The sequence below is a fragment of the Drosophila busckii genome, chromosome 3R (genome assembly GCF_011750605.1).
Source record: "Drosophila busckii strain San Diego stock center, stock number 13000-0081.31 chromosome 3R, ASM1175060v1, whole genome shotgun sequence".
Classification (NCBI taxonomy): domain Eukaryota; kingdom Metazoa; phylum Arthropoda; class Insecta; order Diptera; family Drosophilidae; genus Drosophila; species Drosophila busckii.
This window is the reverse complement of record NC_046607.1, coordinates 17,674,325-17,695,805: the sequence shown is the minus strand read 5'-3', so window position 1 is coordinate 17,695,805 and position 21,481 is coordinate 17,674,325. Positions and strand designations below refer to the sequence as shown.

At 42.1% G+C, this 21,481-nt stretch overlaps 6 protein-coding genes across 6 annotated transcripts; 2 read left to right on the top strand and 4 right to left on the bottom strand.

The window, feature by feature from the left end:
* The first annotated feature begins 215 nt into the window (after nucleotides 1-215).
* On the top strand, nucleotides 216-809 carry LOC108602999 (signal peptidase complex subunit 1). The gene is made up of 3 exons (XM_017991394.1): nucleotides 216-318; nucleotides 380-526; nucleotides 585-809. The coding sequence occupies exons 1-3, from the start codon at nucleotides 295-297 to the stop codon at nucleotides 738-740; spliced, it is 327 nt and encodes a 108-aa protein (XP_017846883.1). The 5' UTR covers nucleotides 216-294; the 3' UTR covers nucleotides 741-809.
* Nucleotides 777-1,839, bottom strand: LOC108602996 (DTW domain-containing protein 1). The gene has a single exon (XM_017991390.1). It carries the CDS (start codon nucleotides 1,763-1,765, stop codon nucleotides 800-802), a length of 966 nt encoding a protein of 321 aa, XP_017846879.1. The 5' UTR covers nucleotides 1,766-1,839; the 3' UTR covers nucleotides 777-799.
* Nucleotides 1,840-1,926: 87 nt separating this feature from the next.
* On the bottom strand, nucleotides 1,927-3,014 carry LOC108602997. Its single transcript, XM_017991392.1, has 3 exons — nucleotides 2,864-3,014; nucleotides 2,257-2,805; nucleotides 1,927-2,196 (listed from the first exon to the last, which is right to left on the bottom strand). Exons 1-3 carry the CDS (start codon nucleotides 2,975-2,977, stop codon nucleotides 1,969-1,971), a joined length of 891 nt encoding a protein of 296 aa, XP_017846881.1. The 5' UTR covers nucleotides 2,978-3,014; the 3' UTR covers nucleotides 1,927-1,968.
* A 251-nt stretch (nucleotides 3,015-3,265) lies between these two features.
* On the bottom strand, nucleotides 3,266-10,206 carry LOC108602993 (octopamine receptor beta-3R). Its single transcript, XM_033294242.1, has 6 exons — nucleotides 9,809-10,206; nucleotides 9,560-9,740; nucleotides 7,235-9,032; nucleotides 5,718-6,131; nucleotides 4,328-4,436; nucleotides 3,266-4,237 (listed from the first exon to the last, which is right to left on the bottom strand). The coding sequence occupies exons 1-6, from the start codon at nucleotides 10,042-10,044 to the stop codon at nucleotides 4,027-4,029; spliced, it is 2,949 nt and encodes a 982-aa protein (XP_033150133.1). The 5' UTR covers nucleotides 10,045-10,206; the 3' UTR covers nucleotides 3,266-4,026.
* A 758-nt stretch (nucleotides 10,207-10,964) lies between these two features.
* Nucleotides 10,965-12,644, bottom strand: LOC117134847 (octopamine receptor beta-3R-like). Its single transcript, XM_033294016.1, has 2 exons — nucleotides 12,277-12,644; nucleotides 10,965-11,169 (listed from the first exon to the last, which is right to left on the bottom strand). The coding sequence occupies exons 1-2, from the start codon at nucleotides 12,642-12,644 to the stop codon at nucleotides 10,965-10,967; spliced, it is 573 nt and encodes a 190-aa protein (XP_033149907.1).
* Nucleotides 12,645-16,632: 3,988 nt separating this feature from the next.
* LOC108602998 (protein hugin) lies at nucleotides 16,633-18,810 on the top strand. Its single transcript, XM_017991393.1, has 3 exons — nucleotides 16,633-16,850; nucleotides 17,601-17,883; nucleotides 18,243-18,810. The coding sequence occupies exons 1-3, from the start codon at nucleotides 16,767-16,769 to the stop codon at nucleotides 18,446-18,448; spliced, it is 573 nt and encodes a 190-aa protein (XP_017846882.1). The 5' UTR covers nucleotides 16,633-16,766; the 3' UTR covers nucleotides 18,449-18,810.
* The last annotated feature ends 2,671 nt before the right edge of the window (nucleotides 18,811-21,481 follow it).

Here is a 21,481-nt window from a genome sequence, read left to right as displayed (position 1 = left end):
ACATGCCACACAAACTATTTATTAGCTGTAATGTATCAACGTCCACGGCTTATTCATGCCGCCATCAACATATATGTACAAATAAATGTATGAACAATTTTACAATTCAAATTTAACGCTTTCAATCCCTAACTGTTATACAAAGCCACACAGTGTCAGCTTCTTAGCATTTAGAGATTTTTTCGATAGCGGCATTTTATACTGGATGACACTTGCGAACTATACTGCTGACGTGCCGGAACGGTCACAAAATTGTTTACGCATAGAAAATATTAAATAGTGGAAAATCTCAGCATGTTGGATATACAGACACACATGGTAAGTGACGAGCTTGTCCTACTGCAGTCCGTAGTGATTATCAAGTATTGTTTTTACATAGGACTTTGTTGGTCAGGCAAAAGCTGAACGCTGGTCGCGGCTAATAATTACTGTCTTTGGAGTAATTGGCCTTATCTACGGCGCAGTGGTGCAGCAGTTCTCCCAAACTGTTTATGTGTTGGGCGTGGGCTTCCTGCTCTCCGCCTTGGTAAGCGTTTTACTATAAGCGTCTCTAGAATGTGAGGCTAATTAGTGTATTTTTGCAGATTACAATTCCACCCTGGCCCATATATCGTCGCAATCCCATGAAATGGCAGAAGCCAGTTCTCACAGATCAGAAGACAAAAGATCCGAAGACAAAAGATCAGAAGACAAAAACTAGTGACTCCAGCGATGAGAAAGAAAAGAAGAAGAAGAAATAGGCATTTAGATAAAGTTAAATTCAGTTTTTATTGCTCGCGTTTAATAAATTAACACATCTCTATATGGGACGACGGTATGATATCAGTTCATTATGGTCATAGTACTTATGTATAAGATCATACATATTAGCAAAAAAGTACAACATATTGTCGTACTGTCCATTGTAGGGCGCCTCACGCGCCACACAGTCAGGTGAAGCCTGTAAGGTTAGAGGTTCTGCCAGTTGATGGAAGCCCTCGGTTATCTCAAGATTCTCCAGACCGCGATAGGCAGCATTAAGCCCCCAAGCGTTGACGTGTACTTCGAGCAAAAACTGATGTATAGCCTCTATGGTAGCAAGATACCAGCGTGGGCTGCCTCGCTGATGTCGCCAGAACTGTGAAAGGCGATTCTGGAGGACAACTGTGCGGAGACGACGCATGCGTTCGTCGGCATAGATGCTGCGGCTTTGGGGCCAGGTACTGTCAATGAAAACAGCGCGACGTATGGGCATATTATCGTATGTGTAGTGTTTGTTGGCTGGCTCGCCTGGCACTTCGCCCACAACCTCATCCATGCGACGCCGCAGCATTGTGCCCATATGATGACCCTTAGGCAAGCCATAGTTGTCATCAATCTTCAGCTGTACATTGCGCTCGAATAGCTGTGGCACTGTGAGACTTGTGGCGCTGGGAAAGATTAGCACTACGCCTTCCATCTGACTGTAGTCAGGTATATCTGGAAAAGTGTAGATGCGCACATGGTCCGGTGCGAGCACAGCCGCATGCACAGCTGTGCTCTTGCCATCAATCTCTTTTTTATGCTTGATTATGTCTATTTGTATGGGCAGCTCGACGCGCGGAAATATCTTGTCCAGCTCTCCCACGGGTATGTGACAGCTGTAGCAGAAGAATTTCCGAGACCGATTACAGTTGCGGCAAATGTTACGACCCTCAATGGTGTCCAGCACTGAATGATCCGCTATGTGCATGTTTACAAATGGATATTTACGCGACTGAACGCGTGCCTCGACGGGATGCGACATCGTCGTGGTTAGTGTTATTTCATTTAATTAATTTAAAAGCTGACCAAACATTTAGTCGCTCACAAGGCACTTTAGAGTTGCCAGACTGATGAAAATACATGCAGTGAAAACAATAAAGCGATATATCGCTTAGACAAAATAAACAATCTGGCAATACACTTTTTGAAAGTAAACAATTTTATATGCTGCTTCAAGCTAACAATTTAAATAAATTTAGCGCAGCGTATATAACCATCACAGCTTGCAATATATACAGTGTTGTTGGCGCCGCAGCAGATCTGATTAACACAACTACCCACGTCCACTTCACCTAAGGCAAGCGGCTGGCTCTTGCCCAAATCCGTCCAAGCCTTAACTTTGTTGTCGTAACCGCCTGAATACAGGTAAGCCTCATCTCCACAGATGCCATTAACAATAAGCTCATGGCATTGCTGTAATAAACAAAAACCAATTAGCAATTATAGGTATTTTGAAATGAACAAGTAACTTACCGGCATCTGCCAGATTTGCGAGAACTTTAATTGGGGCAGATTGTTTACTAGCTGCAAGCCCATGCCGGTACGATCGGGAAACGCCAAATAACTATGCTTGCCTTCAACCTTAGGACCAAGCAGGGTCAATGGTGATTTGCCTGGCATTACGGCCTTGGTGCTATACCTGCCCGTTTTGCCCTCAACAATCACGGATATCACTACATCCAGATCGCGCACAGTGTAGATCAGCTTCTCCTCACCAGCCAGCGATTTCACCTCCTCGACTAAATTGTACTTGAAGAGCATGCGATCGTTGCTCCATGTGGTCACCACACCCTTGTCATCGCCCGTAAACAGCACTGCACCATCACAGTACATTGCCTGAATGGCGTCATCGCAGCGGAAGAGCTCTTGGACGGCTGCATCATCATAGGGAGGCAGCATATATTTAACCTGACCATAACAGCTGCTCGAATACAGTTTGCCGTGCTCATTGATGGCCATGCAATATATATACGCCTCATGGGCGTTCACAGTGGACAGCAGCTGCAGCGAATCCGACCAAATCTGCAATGGTAACTATAAGCTAGCGGGGCTTATATAGCGGAAAGCGTTTAATACGCACACGTATTTTGCCATCGGCACCGCCGGAGAACAGCTGATTGTTGAAATACGCCAGACAAGTGGCATCGCCCTCATGCGGCTCCGTGGATGTGAATTCAATGCGAGCGTTGGGCATCTGGCGAGCGTCTAAACAAAACTGGCAGCATCAACAATTCAACGTATGTTTAAAGATACATTTGCTTCTCTTGCGCTTGGCAAGCTATTTATAGACCACAACTACAGTTGGTGCTAAAAAGCTTTGCATAATTAAAAACACTCAACGCACATTTATATTTCAAAACATTTAAGTTTCACACTTTAATATGCTATTATATAATTATTATTATATAATTATTTAGTTTTAGTTTTCAGCAAGTAAATACATAGAAATTAATACATATACATACATTTATATAGATTGCATTTCCGTTGTCCGTTAAACAAAACTTTAACTAAACAATTTAATTTCTCTAAATATCACAAAAGTAGCTTCAAATCAAGTATGAAAATAACTAAACTAATTTTTCCGACTAGCTGACAATTTAACATATAGATTGTACTGCAGACAATTGAATTTGGATTGCATAAATTTGCTTAGCTTACAGTTTAAACAGTATACATAGGTAATTGTAATATTTAGTAAACACAAAAGCTAGCATTGTGTTTATACTCTTTCCAAGACATTAACAATTGCTTTAATTTCCAACTTTCCAACTTAAAAAGACAAGCTTAGCCAGCAAACAACCTCTCTGGTATACAAAACGTGATTAGTTTTATAAGGAAAAAGTACAATAACTTCGCTCCAACGAAGTTTGCTTAAAATGTTTACTATAGTTTCGTTCACTCTTTTTAGTGGGTTACTAATTGCTTCGAACATGAAAAACGATTTTAACTTAGTGCTAGGGACACAGATATATCCAGTTTTGGATTTTACGTATATTTTTCGTAGACATAATTACACATATTGTAAGCATGTATGTTAGTACGCACTACGGTTAGCGTTGGTTTACAAATAGTTGTACGTATACTTAATAAACACACATTGAGTATTGCTTAGCTCAAAGGCTTCGACATTTAGCTTTGTTACTGCATATAGAGTATCACTTACACTGGCGTTGTTTAGCAATATTTATAGAGTTACATTTATGTATATGTATGGTATATAGGTATGCTTAGTTATAGAATCTAGACATAGTAAGCATTATAGGGATTGCGTTTCTCCAGACAGGGCAGCACACACTCCAGCGTATTGCGAAAGGCATCGCGAAAGTCTCGATTGAAGTACGCATAGATGAGCGGATTGAGCGTCGAGTTGAAGTAGCCAATCCAAAAGAGCACCACCACCAGCACATCCGGACAGGGGCAGGCGGCACCGCAGAGCGAGGTGATGACGTACCTGTTGCAAAAAGCAAATGTGCAACGCATTGAGTTCAGTTGCACTGCGTTGAGTGAAGAGCTATGGCAAAGCCAAAGCCAAGCGGCTTACCAGAGGAAAAAGGGGAGCCAGCAAAGTAGGAAAACGCCCATTATGATGCCCAAAGTGCGAGCGGCCTTGTGCTCAGCCTTCCAGCCCTTGGCGGGACGCACTGAGCCGCCTGTAGTTTGCAGTTAAACAGTTAAAGTTCAATAAATTAGGAATTTCTACTTGAGAATTGCAGGCGGCGGGCAGACGCTTGCTGACTGATTAGTTTAATTTTGACTTGAGCACAGTCTCTAAATTGTTGTAAGTCTGTTGAATGTAAAATGCCAAAAGCTGTTTGTGTCTGGCATGTGTGGCGGGTCATGTGCTGACATGTTAAACTTTGATATTAATATTGCTGTTGTAGCTGTTGTTGTTGTTTTTATTGTTGTTGTTGCTAGATTGATGACAAGCCCGTAAATCCCCATAAACGCTCAAACTGCTTCAAGATATTGTGTTTAGTGTGTGTAGGCGTGTGTGTGTATAGTATGTTGTGTGTGCGTTGCAAAAGTAATAAAAAACGAGGCAAACAATTGAAAATATTTACACAGGACACTTGTTATCACAAAGACACACAGTACACCACCCAACTGCCACTTCAAATACACGCACTCACACACACACACACACATACGCAACATAAACAGCACTGCAAAGTAAAAGTATTTACACAACAAAAACAAAAAAATACACAAACAACAAGCAACAAAAACAAATCAGACGACCAAAGGCTGACAGACAAAACAACAGTTGGCAACAGGAAGTGGCGAACAAGTTTGTCCTCGACCCAGAGCAGGACTGACTGCAAGGAGCGTCAGCATCACGACTAAACGGAGCAAGAAATCATAATTCAGACGAAAAAAAAATATATAACAGAAAATGGCAAAAGCAAATGCACGTGCAAAACGGAAGCAATTATGTACAGCATGAGAGTTGAGGCGACCAGCCAAGCGTTGTGGGTGTTGTCACAACATGAATGAATTCACTCACAGTCGAGAGTGTAGGCGTCAAAAGAAAACCTCAAGGCTGGAGATTAAGCCTTAATAGGAATTTTAAATTCGAAAACGAGAATTTGATCAACTTGAATTGATTTCAAGCTGAGTTGAGTGGTTGAAGTTTTAATTGCTTTCAACTGAGCTTTATTCATTTACTATTTAATTTAATGAAGCGTTTAGAATTATGTATGTTGATAGTATATACAAATGTGCTTGGCTTTTCTTTTTATGTGTGTGTGTATTGGAAATATGTGGGATGCAGGTTAGTTGGCAGGATTAGCAATAGACAAATCATTTGAGTTCAAGAGCGAGCGAGTTAGAAAAAGACAGTTAGAGAGAAAAAGAGTTTGTTGGCAGGGAGTTTGTTCATTTGGTGGGCAAATGGTAGAGTGGAGAGTGTTGGAGATGACATAACAACTCACCGGTTGCACCACAGTGACTACATCCGGCTTTGCGGCGTCGCTTCCGATTCTTGCTCTGTCGCCAGCATGCTGAAATCGCCGCCGTACGATTGTGCCAAAAGCGTAAGCGCGTGCGCGTTGTTTCAGCCTCCGTCGCCGGAGCTTGATCTTGATCGTGACTACTATTTTTTCTACTTGCATTTAGATTTGTGTTGTTGGTGGTGTCAGTGGTTGTGATATTGGTGGTGGTGGTGGTCGTGTTGTTAATAGTTGTAATGTCGACACCACAGAGTGGACATTTGGGCAGCGGACTGGCGACTGGGGCAAACTTAATGCCGCGTGGCTTTTGCTCAATGGTCTCGGCCTCTTCCTCATCCACAAAAATGCAGATGCCACCGCGTCGTATTAGCGAGGATTTATTGGAAAATTCTGGCTCTGCTTGAAGTTTTCATTTTCAGTTTTCAGTTTGATTTGAGTTTTTGAGGGGGGCGACGACGTTTAGTTGGAGTTTAATTGGAAAAGTTGTTTGTTGGTTTGAACATAATATTGATGAATTCATTTAAAATTTACACACACACACACATATACAGATGCACATATAATAGAGACAATAAGTGTGTGTTATATAGAATACGGGAGACAGAGAGTTATAGAGAAAGAGAGAGCGACAGTTTGATTAACAATAGACATACATAGGATAAATTCAAACACATTTGTTTACGCATGCCAGAGATAGAGAAAGTTTTACTTAAATTTATACAAATTTAATAAGAAGACACACACATTGAAAAGTTGTCAAATGTAATACGTTTTAGATTATGTTAGGTTCAACTATGCGTATGCTCAATGTGTCTAACTTGCAGTGTGCAACCAACAGTAGCGTTAAGTGCTTAAGGCAATTAGTTTATATTTTTTCTATATAGAATATACGCTGCCTGGCTCTAAAAAGCTTAAAGTATAATTAGCTTAGACCAGACACTAACATAAACTAACATAAACCAATATTAATGCACACACAGCATGGGCAATGTTTCGTATTAAAAGCAATTAGAGTTGGCAGAGAGCACTCGTTTTAATTATAAATAATGCCAGACAGCATAATTTTTTGTTGAAACTTATCGACATAGTTTAAAGAATTCAATTACCTTGAAAATTCACAGCACTGGAATTTTAATTACGCAAATTGTTGGACAGCATAAATAGTCGTTAACAATACTTTTAGCCACCCAAATAGTTTGGCAACTATTTAATAACAATGTTTATTTACCCATGACCTGAACTTTAATTGCTTGGGGGCATTGTTATTTAAACAGTTATTAACAGCCTACACATTATTTCTCTGCTTTTGTTTGCCTAAGCACAACAGCTCGAATTCCTGAGAATTGTTTTCAATTAAATATGTAACTTGGCCTGTCATTTAATTCAAAGGCACGTTCTCTGTTATTTGCAGCTGATGCTAAACGATTTGATAACTTGCTGCCCATGCCCATGCCCATGCCCATGCTGTTGGCGCTACAGAACTAATTGTGGTTACTTACTTGCAGAGCTGGTGGAGACTCGACCCATCGGTATGTAGCTGCGACTGTCGCTGTGCTCTTGCGAGAAATTGATGACGTTCACATCGTAGGTGACCACAGAGGCCTGTCGCTTGCGCACTGTTTGAATGCCCTCGTAGCCTGTCATGAGGCTGCAGTGTTGACGAGCAGCGGAAGCATTCACATCCGCCTCCAGTTGGTTGCTATCTTTGCGCTTCAGTAGCGGCGAGGTAATGTCCTTGTGCGGCTCGTGTACATCGTTGCTGCCATCGACGGAGGAAAGCGTTGAGTCGAGTATAATTTCGGGCTTGGGTGATATGTTGGCTGTTTGTTGTTGCTGCTCTGGGGTTTGCTGCTGCTGCTGCGGCACCGGCAGTGTAGTGACCACGTCCAGCGACACGGTGGAGGCATCACTGGGCGTATAGCCGCCAGCATGCGGCGGCGGCGACAGGAAGTACACATTAATGGCAGCCGTCTGGGCGGGATTGGCCACAGCTGCCGGCGTATTCGGTGGGGACATCAGATAATTGGCGCACACCTGATCGCTTAGGGTGCTCATGCGCTGCGGCGCCTGACGCCTGACGGACTGCTCGCCCAGCGGAAAGCTTAACGAGCGAAAGATTTCCGCCAGCTCCGAGCTATTCGTTATCAGCATGCCATTCTGTTCGGGCAGCTCTGGCGGCGACAACGAGGGCGGTGGCGTAGCCGGCTGCTTGGGCGACTCCACAGCAAAGCAGTCGGCCAGCTGGGCAAGCTCATCGCCACTTACGCCCACCACAACGCCCGTCGAGGCTTCGCTATTAAAGTCTATGAGCTGCAGGCCATCGCTCAGTTGCTTCAGCAGCTGCTCATCCGTTGCGCTTGCCGCACTCTGCTCGCTCAGTACATTTATGTCCAGCAGGATGTCCGGCTTGTTGAGCGTGGCATCCGTATCGCTGTGCTGGCGAGCACGCTGCTCTAGCTTGCCATTGTAGCTGCGTGACAGCTTGCGATTGCGTGAGCGGCGAAAGAAACTGGAGCCCTCCGAGTTGGCCTGCGCACGTTTACGCTCGAGGGCGAAGCATTCGGCGCTGGAGCGTTTGGTTTTGGCCAGCAGCGCCAGCAGATTGAAGCCCTTCTCTTTGCCTGGCAGCTGCACTGGCTCTTGACCCGCCTTGGCCTCGCTAATGGTGCGCAAGAACTCCGAGTCGCTGGCCGCAAAAGCTTTGCGCCCACTTGCTGCCGCGCCCGCCTTCAATCGTATGAAATCGGATTCGCTTAGCGCTGCATATTTGCCACTGGAGGCGCTTGGCACGCCGCCACCCGCGCCCGTTTGCTTCTTGTAATACAAGTAGTTGTCGTCGATGAGTCGTTTGAGCTCCTTGTTGTCCTCAGCCAGCGGCAAGTGCGTGTCATAGTGGTCCGTGGTCTCGCTCTCATCGCTATTCAGGCCAAACACGCGATAAGCCGTGGACTCTGGCTCGGGTTCGCTGTTGCCGCTGCCGCTTGTCAGGCTCTGCTGCTGCTGCAGCAGCCCCGCCGCAGCTGCGTGTGGCGTCGTCTTTGTTGCCGCTGCTGCCGTAAGCGTCTCGGCCCAGATTTGCGGATTAAAGGGCGGCACTGTGACCTGCTGCTGGCCTGCACTCAACGCCATCATGGAGGGGGCGCTGTCCGTATGCGTGACCTTCTCGTAGCGCTCCTGCTCCAGGTCACGCAGATCGATGCTGCTGCGACTGAGACGTCGCGGCGGCGGCGAGGGCACGCGCAGCTCATCGCACTCATCCTTATCGTCGTCCTCATCCGTAGCTGTCTGCAGCATATCCTGCAGTTTCAACGCAAACAGAAATATTCGTTCAATATTGCATAATTAAAATCTGCGCCATTTAAATATTTCAACTTAATTAATAATAAATGCGTGAAATTGCTCGCTGCTGTAAGCTTGATGCGAAAATAAAAATATGCAGCGCTTCATTTAACATATCGCATGTTAAATTGCAGGCGAGGCGAGTTGCCAAATGCTTGCTGATGAAAAATCAAAATTGCATTCTACGGAGAAGCAATAAAATGAAGCAGCATAGCAAATTGAGTTCTGTTAGTTAAAAAACTAAGCAATATTAAATAATATTGATCGATGTGTGCGCAACTTTTGCATTCACTTTAAATTCAACTGGCTGTTGCCATAAAAACGAAGCTGGCAACGCCAGCAACATAGAATCAAATTTCATTCGCAGCTAAATTGTGCTGCCTTTTCATACGAAACTGACTACAAACTGTAGTTTGCTAAACAATTTTGTATTCAATTTTTAAATTGCGAATATGTGTATTTTGTGTGGTGTGTGTTGAATTTACCTCCAAATTGCTGAGCGCACTTGTGGACTCCTCCCTCCCCGGGGATTTGGCATTCAGATCGCAGTCGCTGGGATGCAAATAGCTCAGATTGGTGGGCTGCTGAGTGTGTCCCATGTGCACGCTGTTCAGCAATATATTGGAACTGGTGCGGCTTAATGCCTTGCGCTGACGCACAGCCTCTCTGCGAAAATGAAAAACCACACAGTAGATTGCTAGCCATAAAAGCAATTTGGCTGCCCAAAAACTCACTTAAAGATGCGCCAATACATAACCAGCATGACAATGCCCGGTATCCAGAAGCTCACCGAGCTGGAGATGAGCGCATAGGCTTTGTTCACCACAAACGTGCATTGATCCGGATGCAGCGAGACCTCCCGCAAGTGCTCCTCCGTTGTGTACCAGCCCAGGAAAATGGGCGTGAACGATATAAGCGCCGGCAGTATCCATACATTGGCGAGCATAAAGCAGACTGTGCGATGCGTCATATTCAGTGGATATTCCAGGGGACGCACTATGGCATAGTATCTGTGTGTGTGTGTGTGGAAGGTTCATTAAGTGGCGGCTTTATTGAGCGATTTCACAGTTGACAGCACAGCAGTTTAACAGTTTAACAATTCTTGCGTATAATTATTTAATTCAAATAAATATTAAACACCAACTGACACCTGTGCAGCATTAACTTACAGTTCAGCTGACTTGATTAATGAGCTTTGTTTTTAACTCAACTGCTAATTGAGTTGCTCGCTCACAGTTGAATGCAAAATAAAAACTATATATATATATATGATGAGTTTGTATGGGGGGTAATGCAATTAACTGCAACTGCCTTTTGCATAAAGCAAATTGAGCAACAATTTGATTATTTTTATCAACAGCAATTGTTTGTTGAATCTACTAGCATGATAAATAATTAATGTAAGCTGGCTGAAGGTGAGTGTAACATAAATTAATTAAAACAGACACTGGCCAATGGCCAACTGACCAAAAAGGTAGCAGCCACCCACTACCACCGCCCACCACCCATCAACCGACAGCCCAAACTTGTGGCTGTATGTTTTTGTTTTCGCTGTGGCTCTGTATGGGCTTTCGTTTTAGGCCGTAGCTTCAATTAACAGCTGTGGCTGGGGCTGCTGCCCTTCAACGTGTAGTGCAAATCATTTGGGGCGCATTCATCATACGGCTATGGCTACGGTAGCGGCCAAGGCTTAGTGTTTGTGTTTGATGTGTGCGCCATTCACAGTAATTAATTGTTTCGCATTCCCCATTGTGTGGCACGCATTCTATTGAGCATGAGATTGCAGCAAGCCAGTGGCAAGATTAATGTTGCTGCTATTTAAAGCGCTGCCAAACGCATAACATTCCACCCAACCCTCAATCCTCCAGAAATATGTAATGTTCGAGCAACTTACCTGTCTACAGATATGCAACAGAGATGCAATATGCTCGCTGTGGAGAAGTAAACATCCAGGCTATTGTACACGTTGCACATAAAAGGGCCAAACATCCACTTGCCACCGGACAGCTCCACGGATGCATTGAAAGTCATGGCGCACAGCGCGACCAACATGTCCGCCATTGCCAGCGACACAACAAAGTAATTTGTTATAACGCTGCAAATGAGACACAAAAAGCAAGCATTACATTAAATGAACGTCTCGCTGGCAAAGCCAAGAGTCGCGCGTTGACGGCATGCCACACAGCCCGCTGACAAAGCCACATCAGGCTGCATGACATTGCCGCACCGCACACACACACAGTCAAAAGCATAATACTCATTGCAACATTCCCTATCGCCAGGCGTTCGCCCTTGTGCTCCAGAGGGAGCAACTATCGCTGGCGGTCCCATAGCTTTGCATTACACTCCATTTCGCTTTGACTGCAGTTGCAGTTGCACCTTTATGCTCCTGCAATTTACTTGACTGTCATAAGTCATTCGCCTGACTAGGCAGCTGTCGCCTTAGCTATGCGTTTTTTATTATCACTTTTCAGTTTTCACATTTCACTTTGCTATTGTTTTCACGCTGTTGCTTCTGCAATTTTAGTGTGCACAGCTGCCTCTGCTGCAATGTTGTTGCGCGCTCTCTCATGCCACTTGTCATAATGTAAATTGCAATTGCTAAAATGTTTATGCATACAATTCTGGGAAAATGTCAAAGCAACAAATTCAGATTATTGGTAATGTATTCATTTAGTTTTCAAATTATAATTTGCGCTGGCATTTGTTGTAAGAGCGGTCCAATTAGTGTTAACACACACTCACACAATTTCGCTTTGAAGTTTATTAAACGCAACATACTATATTTACTTTTTCTGTTTTGCCCTTCATATGCCAGGCACGTTTGCAGCTAATTGTTGTTTTTTTTCGTAATAGAATTTTAGCAGAATTTTGCTGCGCATAACAAACTGAATTCGCTTAGCGTGCGCCGCATTTCGTGACATGTTGCAAGCAAGTGAAATAAATAAAGAAGCTTGCGCTCAAATGTATGCTACAGCAATTTGCAGTGCACTTGGGAGCGTCTTGGCATGACAGGCAGTCATCGTATGTCATATTTGCGTACGCTTTATGTTTTATTATTCCACTTGTCGCTCATTTCAAATTATATTTATGCTTACAGGCTGCCTGTGGAGCTTTGTACTTAATTTAGTTGGTTATATCGTATGCTGTTGAGTACTTGCAATTTGCTCAACTACTCATAAAATGAATGACAAGTACTTACCGCAACTTTCGATTACGCTGCACGGATATAATGACCAATGCATTGCCCAGCACAGCGGCAAGTATAATTGACGAAAATATAAAACCTTTGAGCACCAGCAGCGACAGATCCAACCAACTGTCTTCAACTCCAGCCAACTCGATGCTGCTGGTATCATTGAGGCTGTTGCTGATATTGGCATTTGTGCTGGCTGTAATGTTGCTTGCCAGCGTCGAAAGCAGCTCGAAAGCGACATCTGGCGTTGAAGTTGACGACGACGACGATGTGGCGGCTGAGGCGGAGGACGAGACTGCCGTTAATGACAGCGAAGTCAACGAGGCGTCCACAAATTGCGATGTTGTTGGCAAAGTCGTTGTTGATGTTGACATTGCAGTTGCTGCTGTACTTGTTGTTGTTGTTAGCAGCAAGTTGCTGCTTGCTGCTGCTGCTGCTGCTGCTGATGTTGTTGTTGTGCTTGTTGTGGCTGTTGCATTCAAAGCAGCGCCACCAACAACAATTGTGGCCATCGTTTTACTTGGCCTTCTTGTTGCTGCTGCTGTTGCTGTACTCGTTGCTGTAGCTGTTGGCAATGTTGCCGTCTTAATGGCAGTGCTTGGCTTAGACTTTGATATCATTTCGATAAATTGTTAAACGACTGTTGCTGCTGATTAAAACGTTGATTACTGAAGCTTGGACCGTAATCGGCTTACGCTTGCGCGCGTTATTGCAATTTGTAATGCAAACATTACGGTCAAAGTTCATGCTCAGCTGTGGCTGTGTACTCATCTTGAATATGCTTCGCTGCTTTTACTTTAGCATACATAACAACATTCGCTCATCAACTGGTAGTCATCAGCTGCGTCAACAGTTGCGTTGAGTGTTTGCACAGCGCTTTACCAGGAAGCAATGCCATGGCCCAACTGCCAACTGCCAAACGCCTGCCGTCTGTCTGCTCTTGTTGCTTCTCCTGCTGTTGCTGCTGTTGCTGGTGTTGCTGCTGTTGCTGCTGCTGCTGCTGCTTGTTGCACGCTGACTGAGTCACTGACTGAGTGTCTGTTTAAGTTGTTCGCAGAAACGTAAAGTTGACCGAGCTACGCTTCAACGCTCAAACGCTCAACATTCGGCAACGGCAACGAGGCGTCTGCAAATGAATAAATACATAATTTATAAAGTGCGTGCTGCTGCAACAGTATAAAATTGCCAAAATAAAACAAGCCAAACGGGTCTCAAATCAAATTTCCAGTTAAATTCCACACAGCGCAGAGCTCCGCCAACCAAATTGTGATTCAGATTGCTGTGGAAACTGTTGCTGTTGCTGCCGCTGCTGCCGTCGTGGCCACTGCTTCTTTTACCATTAAAATAACATAAATATATTGCGTATACGCTATGTAAGCACTTGTTATGTATGCTATGCGCAGCCAGTGCATAACATTTGCAAATTCTACACTGGCTGCCAGTTGCGCACACACGGAATTTTATTTGCCAAACAGAATATGCAGTAAATTGTGAGGCGTGGCTAAATTAGTTCTGGTTTTCAACTAAACTCTATAGCATGTATAGTTGCAACAGTTGCAACATAAATAAGTTTTGAAGCGTGAAAATAGCCAACATTGTGCGAATGCATTTTCTTGTGCCACAGTTTGTAATTGTATTGAAGTACGCATGTCCTTGACGTCAGCATAAGTTGTTGACTACAAGCAAGCAGCTGCCCTTCAACATTTTGATATCAATATTTTTTCTGGATTTATACTTATATATGTTATGGTAGTATATGTTGCTTGTGGGGACCAGTGCTGCCAGTTTAGCATTAAAGTTGCTACTTCTGGCAACTTAAAAAAAAGATTTGCAAGCTATTTTTAAATACTATAAACCACAAATCTAGCAATTTTTAATTTTTCCTTAGAAAATTTAGCAACAAAAGAAGATAAACAGCTGAGCTCACACTACTCTTGCTATCTTTGTCTTGCTTGCTTGCCAAAGTGAGCTGCGCTGCTTCTATGCATACTTTTAATCGCTCAGAGCGCTTTGACTTCTGAGAGCGTAAAAACCAAGATGGCGGCGATATCTTAAATTACATTGGCGGCCTCTTTGACTTTTGTATGAGCGCATGTGTAAAAGCAGATAAGCAGCTGAGCTCACACTGCTCTTGCTATCTTTGTTTTGCTATTGATATTGAAATATATGCACCAATTAAATCCAGCCAGCTCATTTGATTCTCATTTGATAAGCGAAAACAAAAAAAAGGTAGCAGATCAGTTAAATCATATTTATTGATTTATTCTGGCAACATAATTTTTAGCAATTTTTTTTTCCGAATCTAGCAATATTTGCTTTGGAGATTCTGGCAGCACTGATGGGGACACACACGCACACTCAAGCGCAGACAAGTAGAGCAATAAAATAAGCGCCCTTCGCATGCTTTACTCAAGTCTTTGCTTGTTAGTCAAGTTGTCCTTCGCTTGCCAGTTGAAATCGACTTATTTGCTGGAGACTCTTGGCATTTCTTGCTGCTCGTATTAGTGCCAGTTAAATTGGCAACTAAAGATTATAATGCATGCAGTTGACACGGTCTAAAGCAATGCACTTTAAACTGATTGTGAGTTTCATTGCCTGCGCAGTGGTTGATAAATTTAATGTCCACTTGTGTGGCAGCTGCATCCTTTCTTCAGGCTACAGGCTTCAGATCGCTATTGTGGCATAATTAATGCCCTGAAGTGTCCTTTGCCATAAGTGCGTTCGTTGCTTTGCCATCAAACTCAATAAAGCCGCTGCTACTTTTCCGAGCAGTAAACTTTCACTTAAGCATAAAAGTCAACAATGTTGCGCTCAGCATAGCAAAGAGAAAAAAAAATGAAGCCCACGTTGGGGTCACTCGAGATTTTCTGTGGGCGGGTGTAAAGTGCAAACTTCAAAGTGACGCGTACAGGACACTACTAATTCAATTAAATCCATACACAGCAGCCAATGATCCAAGGCATGTGCCTAATGTGGGCGTTGCAACCTTCAGCTAAGAGGCTTAGCTACAAATAGAGAGAGAGAGGTTGTTTATAGAAGCACTCGTGAGCAATTCACGCAACAAATTCTATTGTAAATTGCAGGCAACATACACAGCCAGCTTGATTTCTAGCTATTTTAACCCATGAACCACAATTGTGGACAATAGAGTGACTGATGCTTGCACAGTTAATTAAAACCGAGCAACTGTTAAGCATAGATTGCAATACATTGACCATTAAATACGGCGTATCACATGTCGCAACGCATTGTTGCAGTATTTATAGCATTTGCTATATTGAGTTTGCCGGACTGACAGATGTGGGTCGCTTGGATTGTAAACAAAAATAAACTAAAGGGCCAGCATAGACTACTATTAGATATATACTTGTTAATGTTTATATATATGAAACGAATTTTCTTTAAATACGATTGCTTTGGGAATAAATTTATGCGCAAGCTTTTAAGCTTGTATTTATTATTGATAAATTGCTGGCATTTAATTGCGTAGCCAGACAACTGCCAGCTGCTGCTGCTGTTGCTGCTCTTTTTATAGCAATTTCAATTTGAGGATTGGACTGCTTGTTGATTTGACGCTTAAGTCCTTGGCTTAACTGTTTGGATTACTTTTGTTGACCAATTGAAACGCCAATTGACACAAATGCTGCTTTGCATGCCCGTTGACAGCTGACACTCAGTCAGCCAGAGAGAAGGACGAAAAAAAAGCAAACAAGCTTTCTCTGTATTGGCAGCCCAGCTCAAGCTCAGTGTGGTATAGACAGGTGCGCAGCTGTTTGCCCAACAAATTAAAGTTAATGCGGCTCAGCAATAAATCCGGGAACTGGGGGAGAGCACACTCCAAGCCTTTGCAGCGACAAACAAGCGTCAATCTTCTGCTGCTTAGACACATTGTGACGACAACTGTCAGCATTTAAATAAGATTGATCGATTGGCATTGACATTGGCTGTGTCCCAAAGCGCTGTGTGTGATTTTTACACGCACTATGATTTGCATAGCTCGACACCACTGTGCAGCAAATATGTGGAAATTATTTACATTAGTGAAAATGCATAAATATGCATAGCAAGTAATGCTAAGCGTTTAACAATTGTAAACATTTGTAAGCCAAACTATTTGCATTTTAAAATGGTTTTCGAATTGTAGTCACACTGTTCAATGTTTCAATAGTGACGCGACAAATTGTTGGCACTTCCGTTTGAGCTTAGCTTAGCTGTCGCTTGTTTACTGCAGCACTAAGTTTAGCACACGCATAACAAATCATTTAGCGCCTGTCAGTCAATAGCTTAATCATGCTGTGTCGGCTGCTCCAAAAGCGGCTATAAAAATACTGTTGCGCCTCAGTGAACGCAACAGTTGAGCAGTGACATTAATGCGTAACGCAATACAAGCTTAACCCATTGACCAGTGTCCTTTTAGTGCTCAGTCAGTCAGTGCTCGGTGCTCAGTGCTCGCTCGTAAAAAAGTAACGCTCGACTTGTGCTTAGTACCTACAGTTATGTGCAGATTGAGTTATTGTACGCTGCTGCTAATCGCAGCTTGCTTTTATCTAATCTACTGCAGTCAGGCCAAGTCCTTGCAGGTGAGTTCAGCTAACGAACGAGTGGCAATTAATTAGTTTCATTAAGCTGCCAACTTGTCGAGCTTATTTAAAACTTGCATCTTCAGCTTTTGGCAGCAATTTCCTGCGCTGCCATTTGCCATTACCTTAGCCAGTGGCATTGACAGTTTGCCAAGTTAAGTTACTTTCAAATATCAATTTATGAGCTTATCAGTTCAACTACAGGAAGTGTCAAAGTTTACGTTTGTGTGTTTAAGCTTAAGACTTATTAGACAATTGCTAAAACTCATAAGCTGCTTAAATTACTCAACAACAACAACAGCAACAACATAGAATTGTTTATTTGTGTTTAGTTTCAAGTTTATGGCCAAGTTACAATTTACGTAGCGATTTAAGGTGTTGGCATTTCAATCTACATTGAGTTGTCTAATCAAGCGGCACACGCAGCCTGTCAAGCCGTAAATTGAAACAATAAAGTGCGAACACACACACACACATACGCACTCTCTTGTGTGTGTGTGTGTGTGTGCTGCTCACGTATACGCATAAATAGGCAGCATAAAAATAACTTAACACGTGTCGACAGTTTGAAAGCCACCAAGCTTGCTATTGCCGCAGGCTCTAAAGGCGCATGAAATGAAATATTTCAAATATTCTGTGCCTTTGCCCCGTTTTCATTCATTTCTCTCTCATACTCTCTTTTTGTGTCTTTTCTGTGGTATTTTGTTTTGTTTTCGCCGCTGCCGCTTTGTGGCACTTCATTTGGCGCAGGGCAACAGCAACAGCAAACTGGATTTGCCAAATCGCATCAACGCTGGCAGCGCTGCCAACGGCGGCAGTCACAGCGGCAGAGCAGCATCAGCGGCTGCGGAAGCACGACACAAGCGCGCCATGGGCGATTACATGAAGCTGAACGACATCATTGACGAGCTGGAGGAGAACAGTTTGGTGCAGAAAGCTAGTGCGACGCTGCCGAACGCACAGCAGCAGGAATTTGACCTGGATAATATACCACCATTGGCCTACTACCTGCTGTTGCAGAAACTTCGACAATGTAGGTATTAGAGCGCACAACGCTGCGTATGAGTTATGTGTGCACTTGTGACAAGCTCAGTGTTATGCAAGTGTAGAAAATATCTCTCTAACAGCTATGCTGAGAATTAGGCCAAGCGGAAATTGAGCCAGCTCTCTCACTCTCACACTCTCTCGTCACAGTAATTGTGTATTTGTTTTAAAGTCTATCTAGTTGTGCAAAAAGCACAAATTTAAGGCTTCATTAGCCAACCAGTTTGACTTGATTACAAGCACTAAATAATTTAATAAAAGTTGCAACTATTTAATTGCATTTAAAGTTGCAGCTTTCTGTGTGGTATGTGTATGTGTTTGTTAGCCTTTTACTTTATATGCTTGCAGTGCAGAGCAGCGGGGAGCCGTCGTATCGCGTGCGCACGCCACGTCTTGGACGCAGCATTGACTTGCAGCCGTATCTGGAGGATAGGGAGGGCAGCGAGGAGTCGCAAGCAGCGGGTGGGCAGTTTATGGCGCGTTTGACGAAAAAATCGGTGCCGTTCAAGCCGCGCCTGGGCAAACGTGCTCAAGTGTGCGGCGGTGGGGATTAAATCATGTCAACGCCAGGAACGAACAGGCAAAGGCACAAAGCACACGGCACATGGCAGCGGCAGCGGCAGCGGCAACGTCAAGGACAAGCCCTTCGAACAAGGCTGAGGCCAGTGCCAGCGTTTTGGCTCTATGCCAAGTTCACTTGCACCAACCCCACTAACACTAGCACTAACCCCCACCCCCAACCCTTACCAACGTTAAAGTATGTACAATATATTGAATATAATCTACTAACTATTCGTATTATTCACAGCTTAATAAAAATCTGTGTAGCCTAACTAGACACCAAGTGTTAAGAGAAATTCATTATGCTATAACGCTATAAATACAATTGTTTAAATAAATTGCAGACCCCTTTGACAAAAAGACAAACAGTTCGAAATTTCATTTAATTGCGAATATATTCGCTTGCTGTCATTAGTTTGACTTTCAAACAGGCGACAGTTTGGTAATTCAGCAGTTCTCAGCAGTTCGACATTTCGCGTTTTATTTTTATCTGGCATTGCGTAATTTAATGCAAATTTAAGCCTGCCAACAGCTGCAGTGTCAATTATGAGTCCATGTTCAGACCCTTGTCAGGTTTACCATAATATTTGCTTGATTTTATAAACCAAACGCCAATCTGCTGCCAAGCTTCATTATTGAGATTTTATACCAACTGCATTGAATACATTTGCAGTAATTAATCTGCTATATGTATATATATGTATATTCAGTTTCACTGATGCAAGCTTAATTTGCAACACATGAAAAGCAAACTTAAAGCCGATTTAGCATATAATATTGTAAGCATGTTCATGGCCAGAATGTTATTTAGGTGGCGACTGCAGTTCATAGAAACTTTTTAATACCTTGATGTATTGATTAAGCTTTGAAAAGTTTGAAATTAAAACAAAATTATGTCGCCAGCATGGGCTTATTTGTGATAATAAAGTGAAAAATCGTCCGATTCTTTAATGTTTTACAGTTTTATGCTTGTATTGATGATTAAAACAAAGTTGCATCATTACATTTGAGATTTTACAAGTTTGAAATTTTGTCCAAAATTTGCAAAAAATTGTAAGGGGTTACATCACATTTTTTGCCAAAAAATTGAAAATCCTACAATTTCCAAATTTGAATGCAGTTTTGTTCAGATGCATCTCACGACTCCAACACGGCATAAAACTCTAAAATCGAACGACATTTCGCTGAATTACGGTTTATCAAAGTGCGATTTTTCACAGAAATTGTGTTGTTAGTTTACTATTTTGTTCATAACTTTGCCAAATAATTTTTATATCACACAATCTTATATTCATTTTAATTGTGCTTTCCACGCCCAACAAATTGACGTACAAAGCATTTGGATCGGATTTTTTTTTAGCCGAGTTATAGCTCTGCAAAGTTTGAAATTAAACAAAAAGTTACTCTTCAGCATTGGTTTTGTTGCCATAACTATGTCAAAAACATTTTTTTATTTATTGAACACAACAGCATATGTTTATCTAGTATCTCATGAGTAAATTAAGCCTAAAAACACTTCTGTGGGATTTTTTTTGGCTGAGATATAGCCTCTCAAAGTTAGAAAGTGATAAGAAATGAAGACGGCATCATTTTTGGCAAAAATTTACAGGGGTTACATCACGTTTTTTGACAAAATATCGAAAATCTTAAGTCCTTCCAAGTTTGAATGCAGTTTTATTCTTATGAATCTCATGAGTCTAACTCTGAAGTCAGACTCCATTTGGCTGTGCTACGGCTTATCAAAGATTGATATTTCACAGAAAGTTGTCTTGTTTGTTTACTCTTTTGCTCATAGCTTTTCGTTTAATTTTTGAAGCAAACATATTTATACACATTTGAATTGTGTTTTGCTCCGCCAACATACTGGTGTATGAAACAGGCAAATCCAATTTGATTTCATTGACTTATAGGTTTGCAAACTTAGAAAATTATACGAAAGCAAGACGGCATCAGTTTTGTGTTGTCTTGTACATCAATAGCCAAAGGTTGTGTACATCAACAGACAAAGGATGCAATAAATATAAACAACAACAACATAAGTAAATAAATAACTAAGTTTTTTTGAATGTTAACGTTCAATTTGAGCTGTGTAAAACTGGTCGCTGCATAATTTGACGTAGGTACAATAAAGTAAGTAAAGTTCGTAACTTTAGTTAAGGATAATCTAGTACCGCTCTTAGTTTATTACAGCTTCAGCACATTTGCCAGTTTCGCATTCTAATAAGAGTGGAGTAATCTCATTGCCTGATCTGAGCGTCGCTTTTTGTGGCTGAAAGCGCGTGGCTTTAGTTTAATTTGGACAGCCATCTACTTTGCTTATGTTCGACAACAAAAACAAAACATAATAACCACAATTGAGAAAATACTTTTCATACCTTCTGTATTTGCTATTTACCCAATTCAAATTGAACTTTTACATTCAAATTGAACATAGTTCTGTTTAATTGTAGTTAGCAGCTTAATTCAAATGCATCTCATGAGTATAAAAAAAACATGAAACTATAATAGCCAAGCAATTTGCCAACACACAGCTTTAAAGATTTGACATTTCCAAGATATATTCGTGATTATTTGCTCTTTTGTTTATAAACTGCTAAATCATATTTAAAGCAAACACATTCATACTCATTGTGCGTATAAAAGAGTTGAATGCGTTTTCATTTTGCTGGGCTAACATATTGTTTCTATTAACAGTACGCACTAAAAGCATTCATGCGTTGAGTTTATCAGAGTGTTGCTTACCAAATGATAAATTTATTTTTATTTTATGGCTATGGCATTTACTTGAATATAGATATATTTAGTTTGGTTGGCAGCGTTTAAATATTTATGCAAAGAGCATAAACTTTTGGTTGTTATTGGAACTGTGGGGATTTGCATAAATGTAATTTGTGTTTAAACGGAAATATGTATGGATGGCCAAGTGAAATTAAATTCAGCATATTAAGCCACAAGCATTTTTGAAATTGAATGTATTTTGTTGCGTTTACATACACCAAAATATAGCCGCAGTTTAAATATTATTT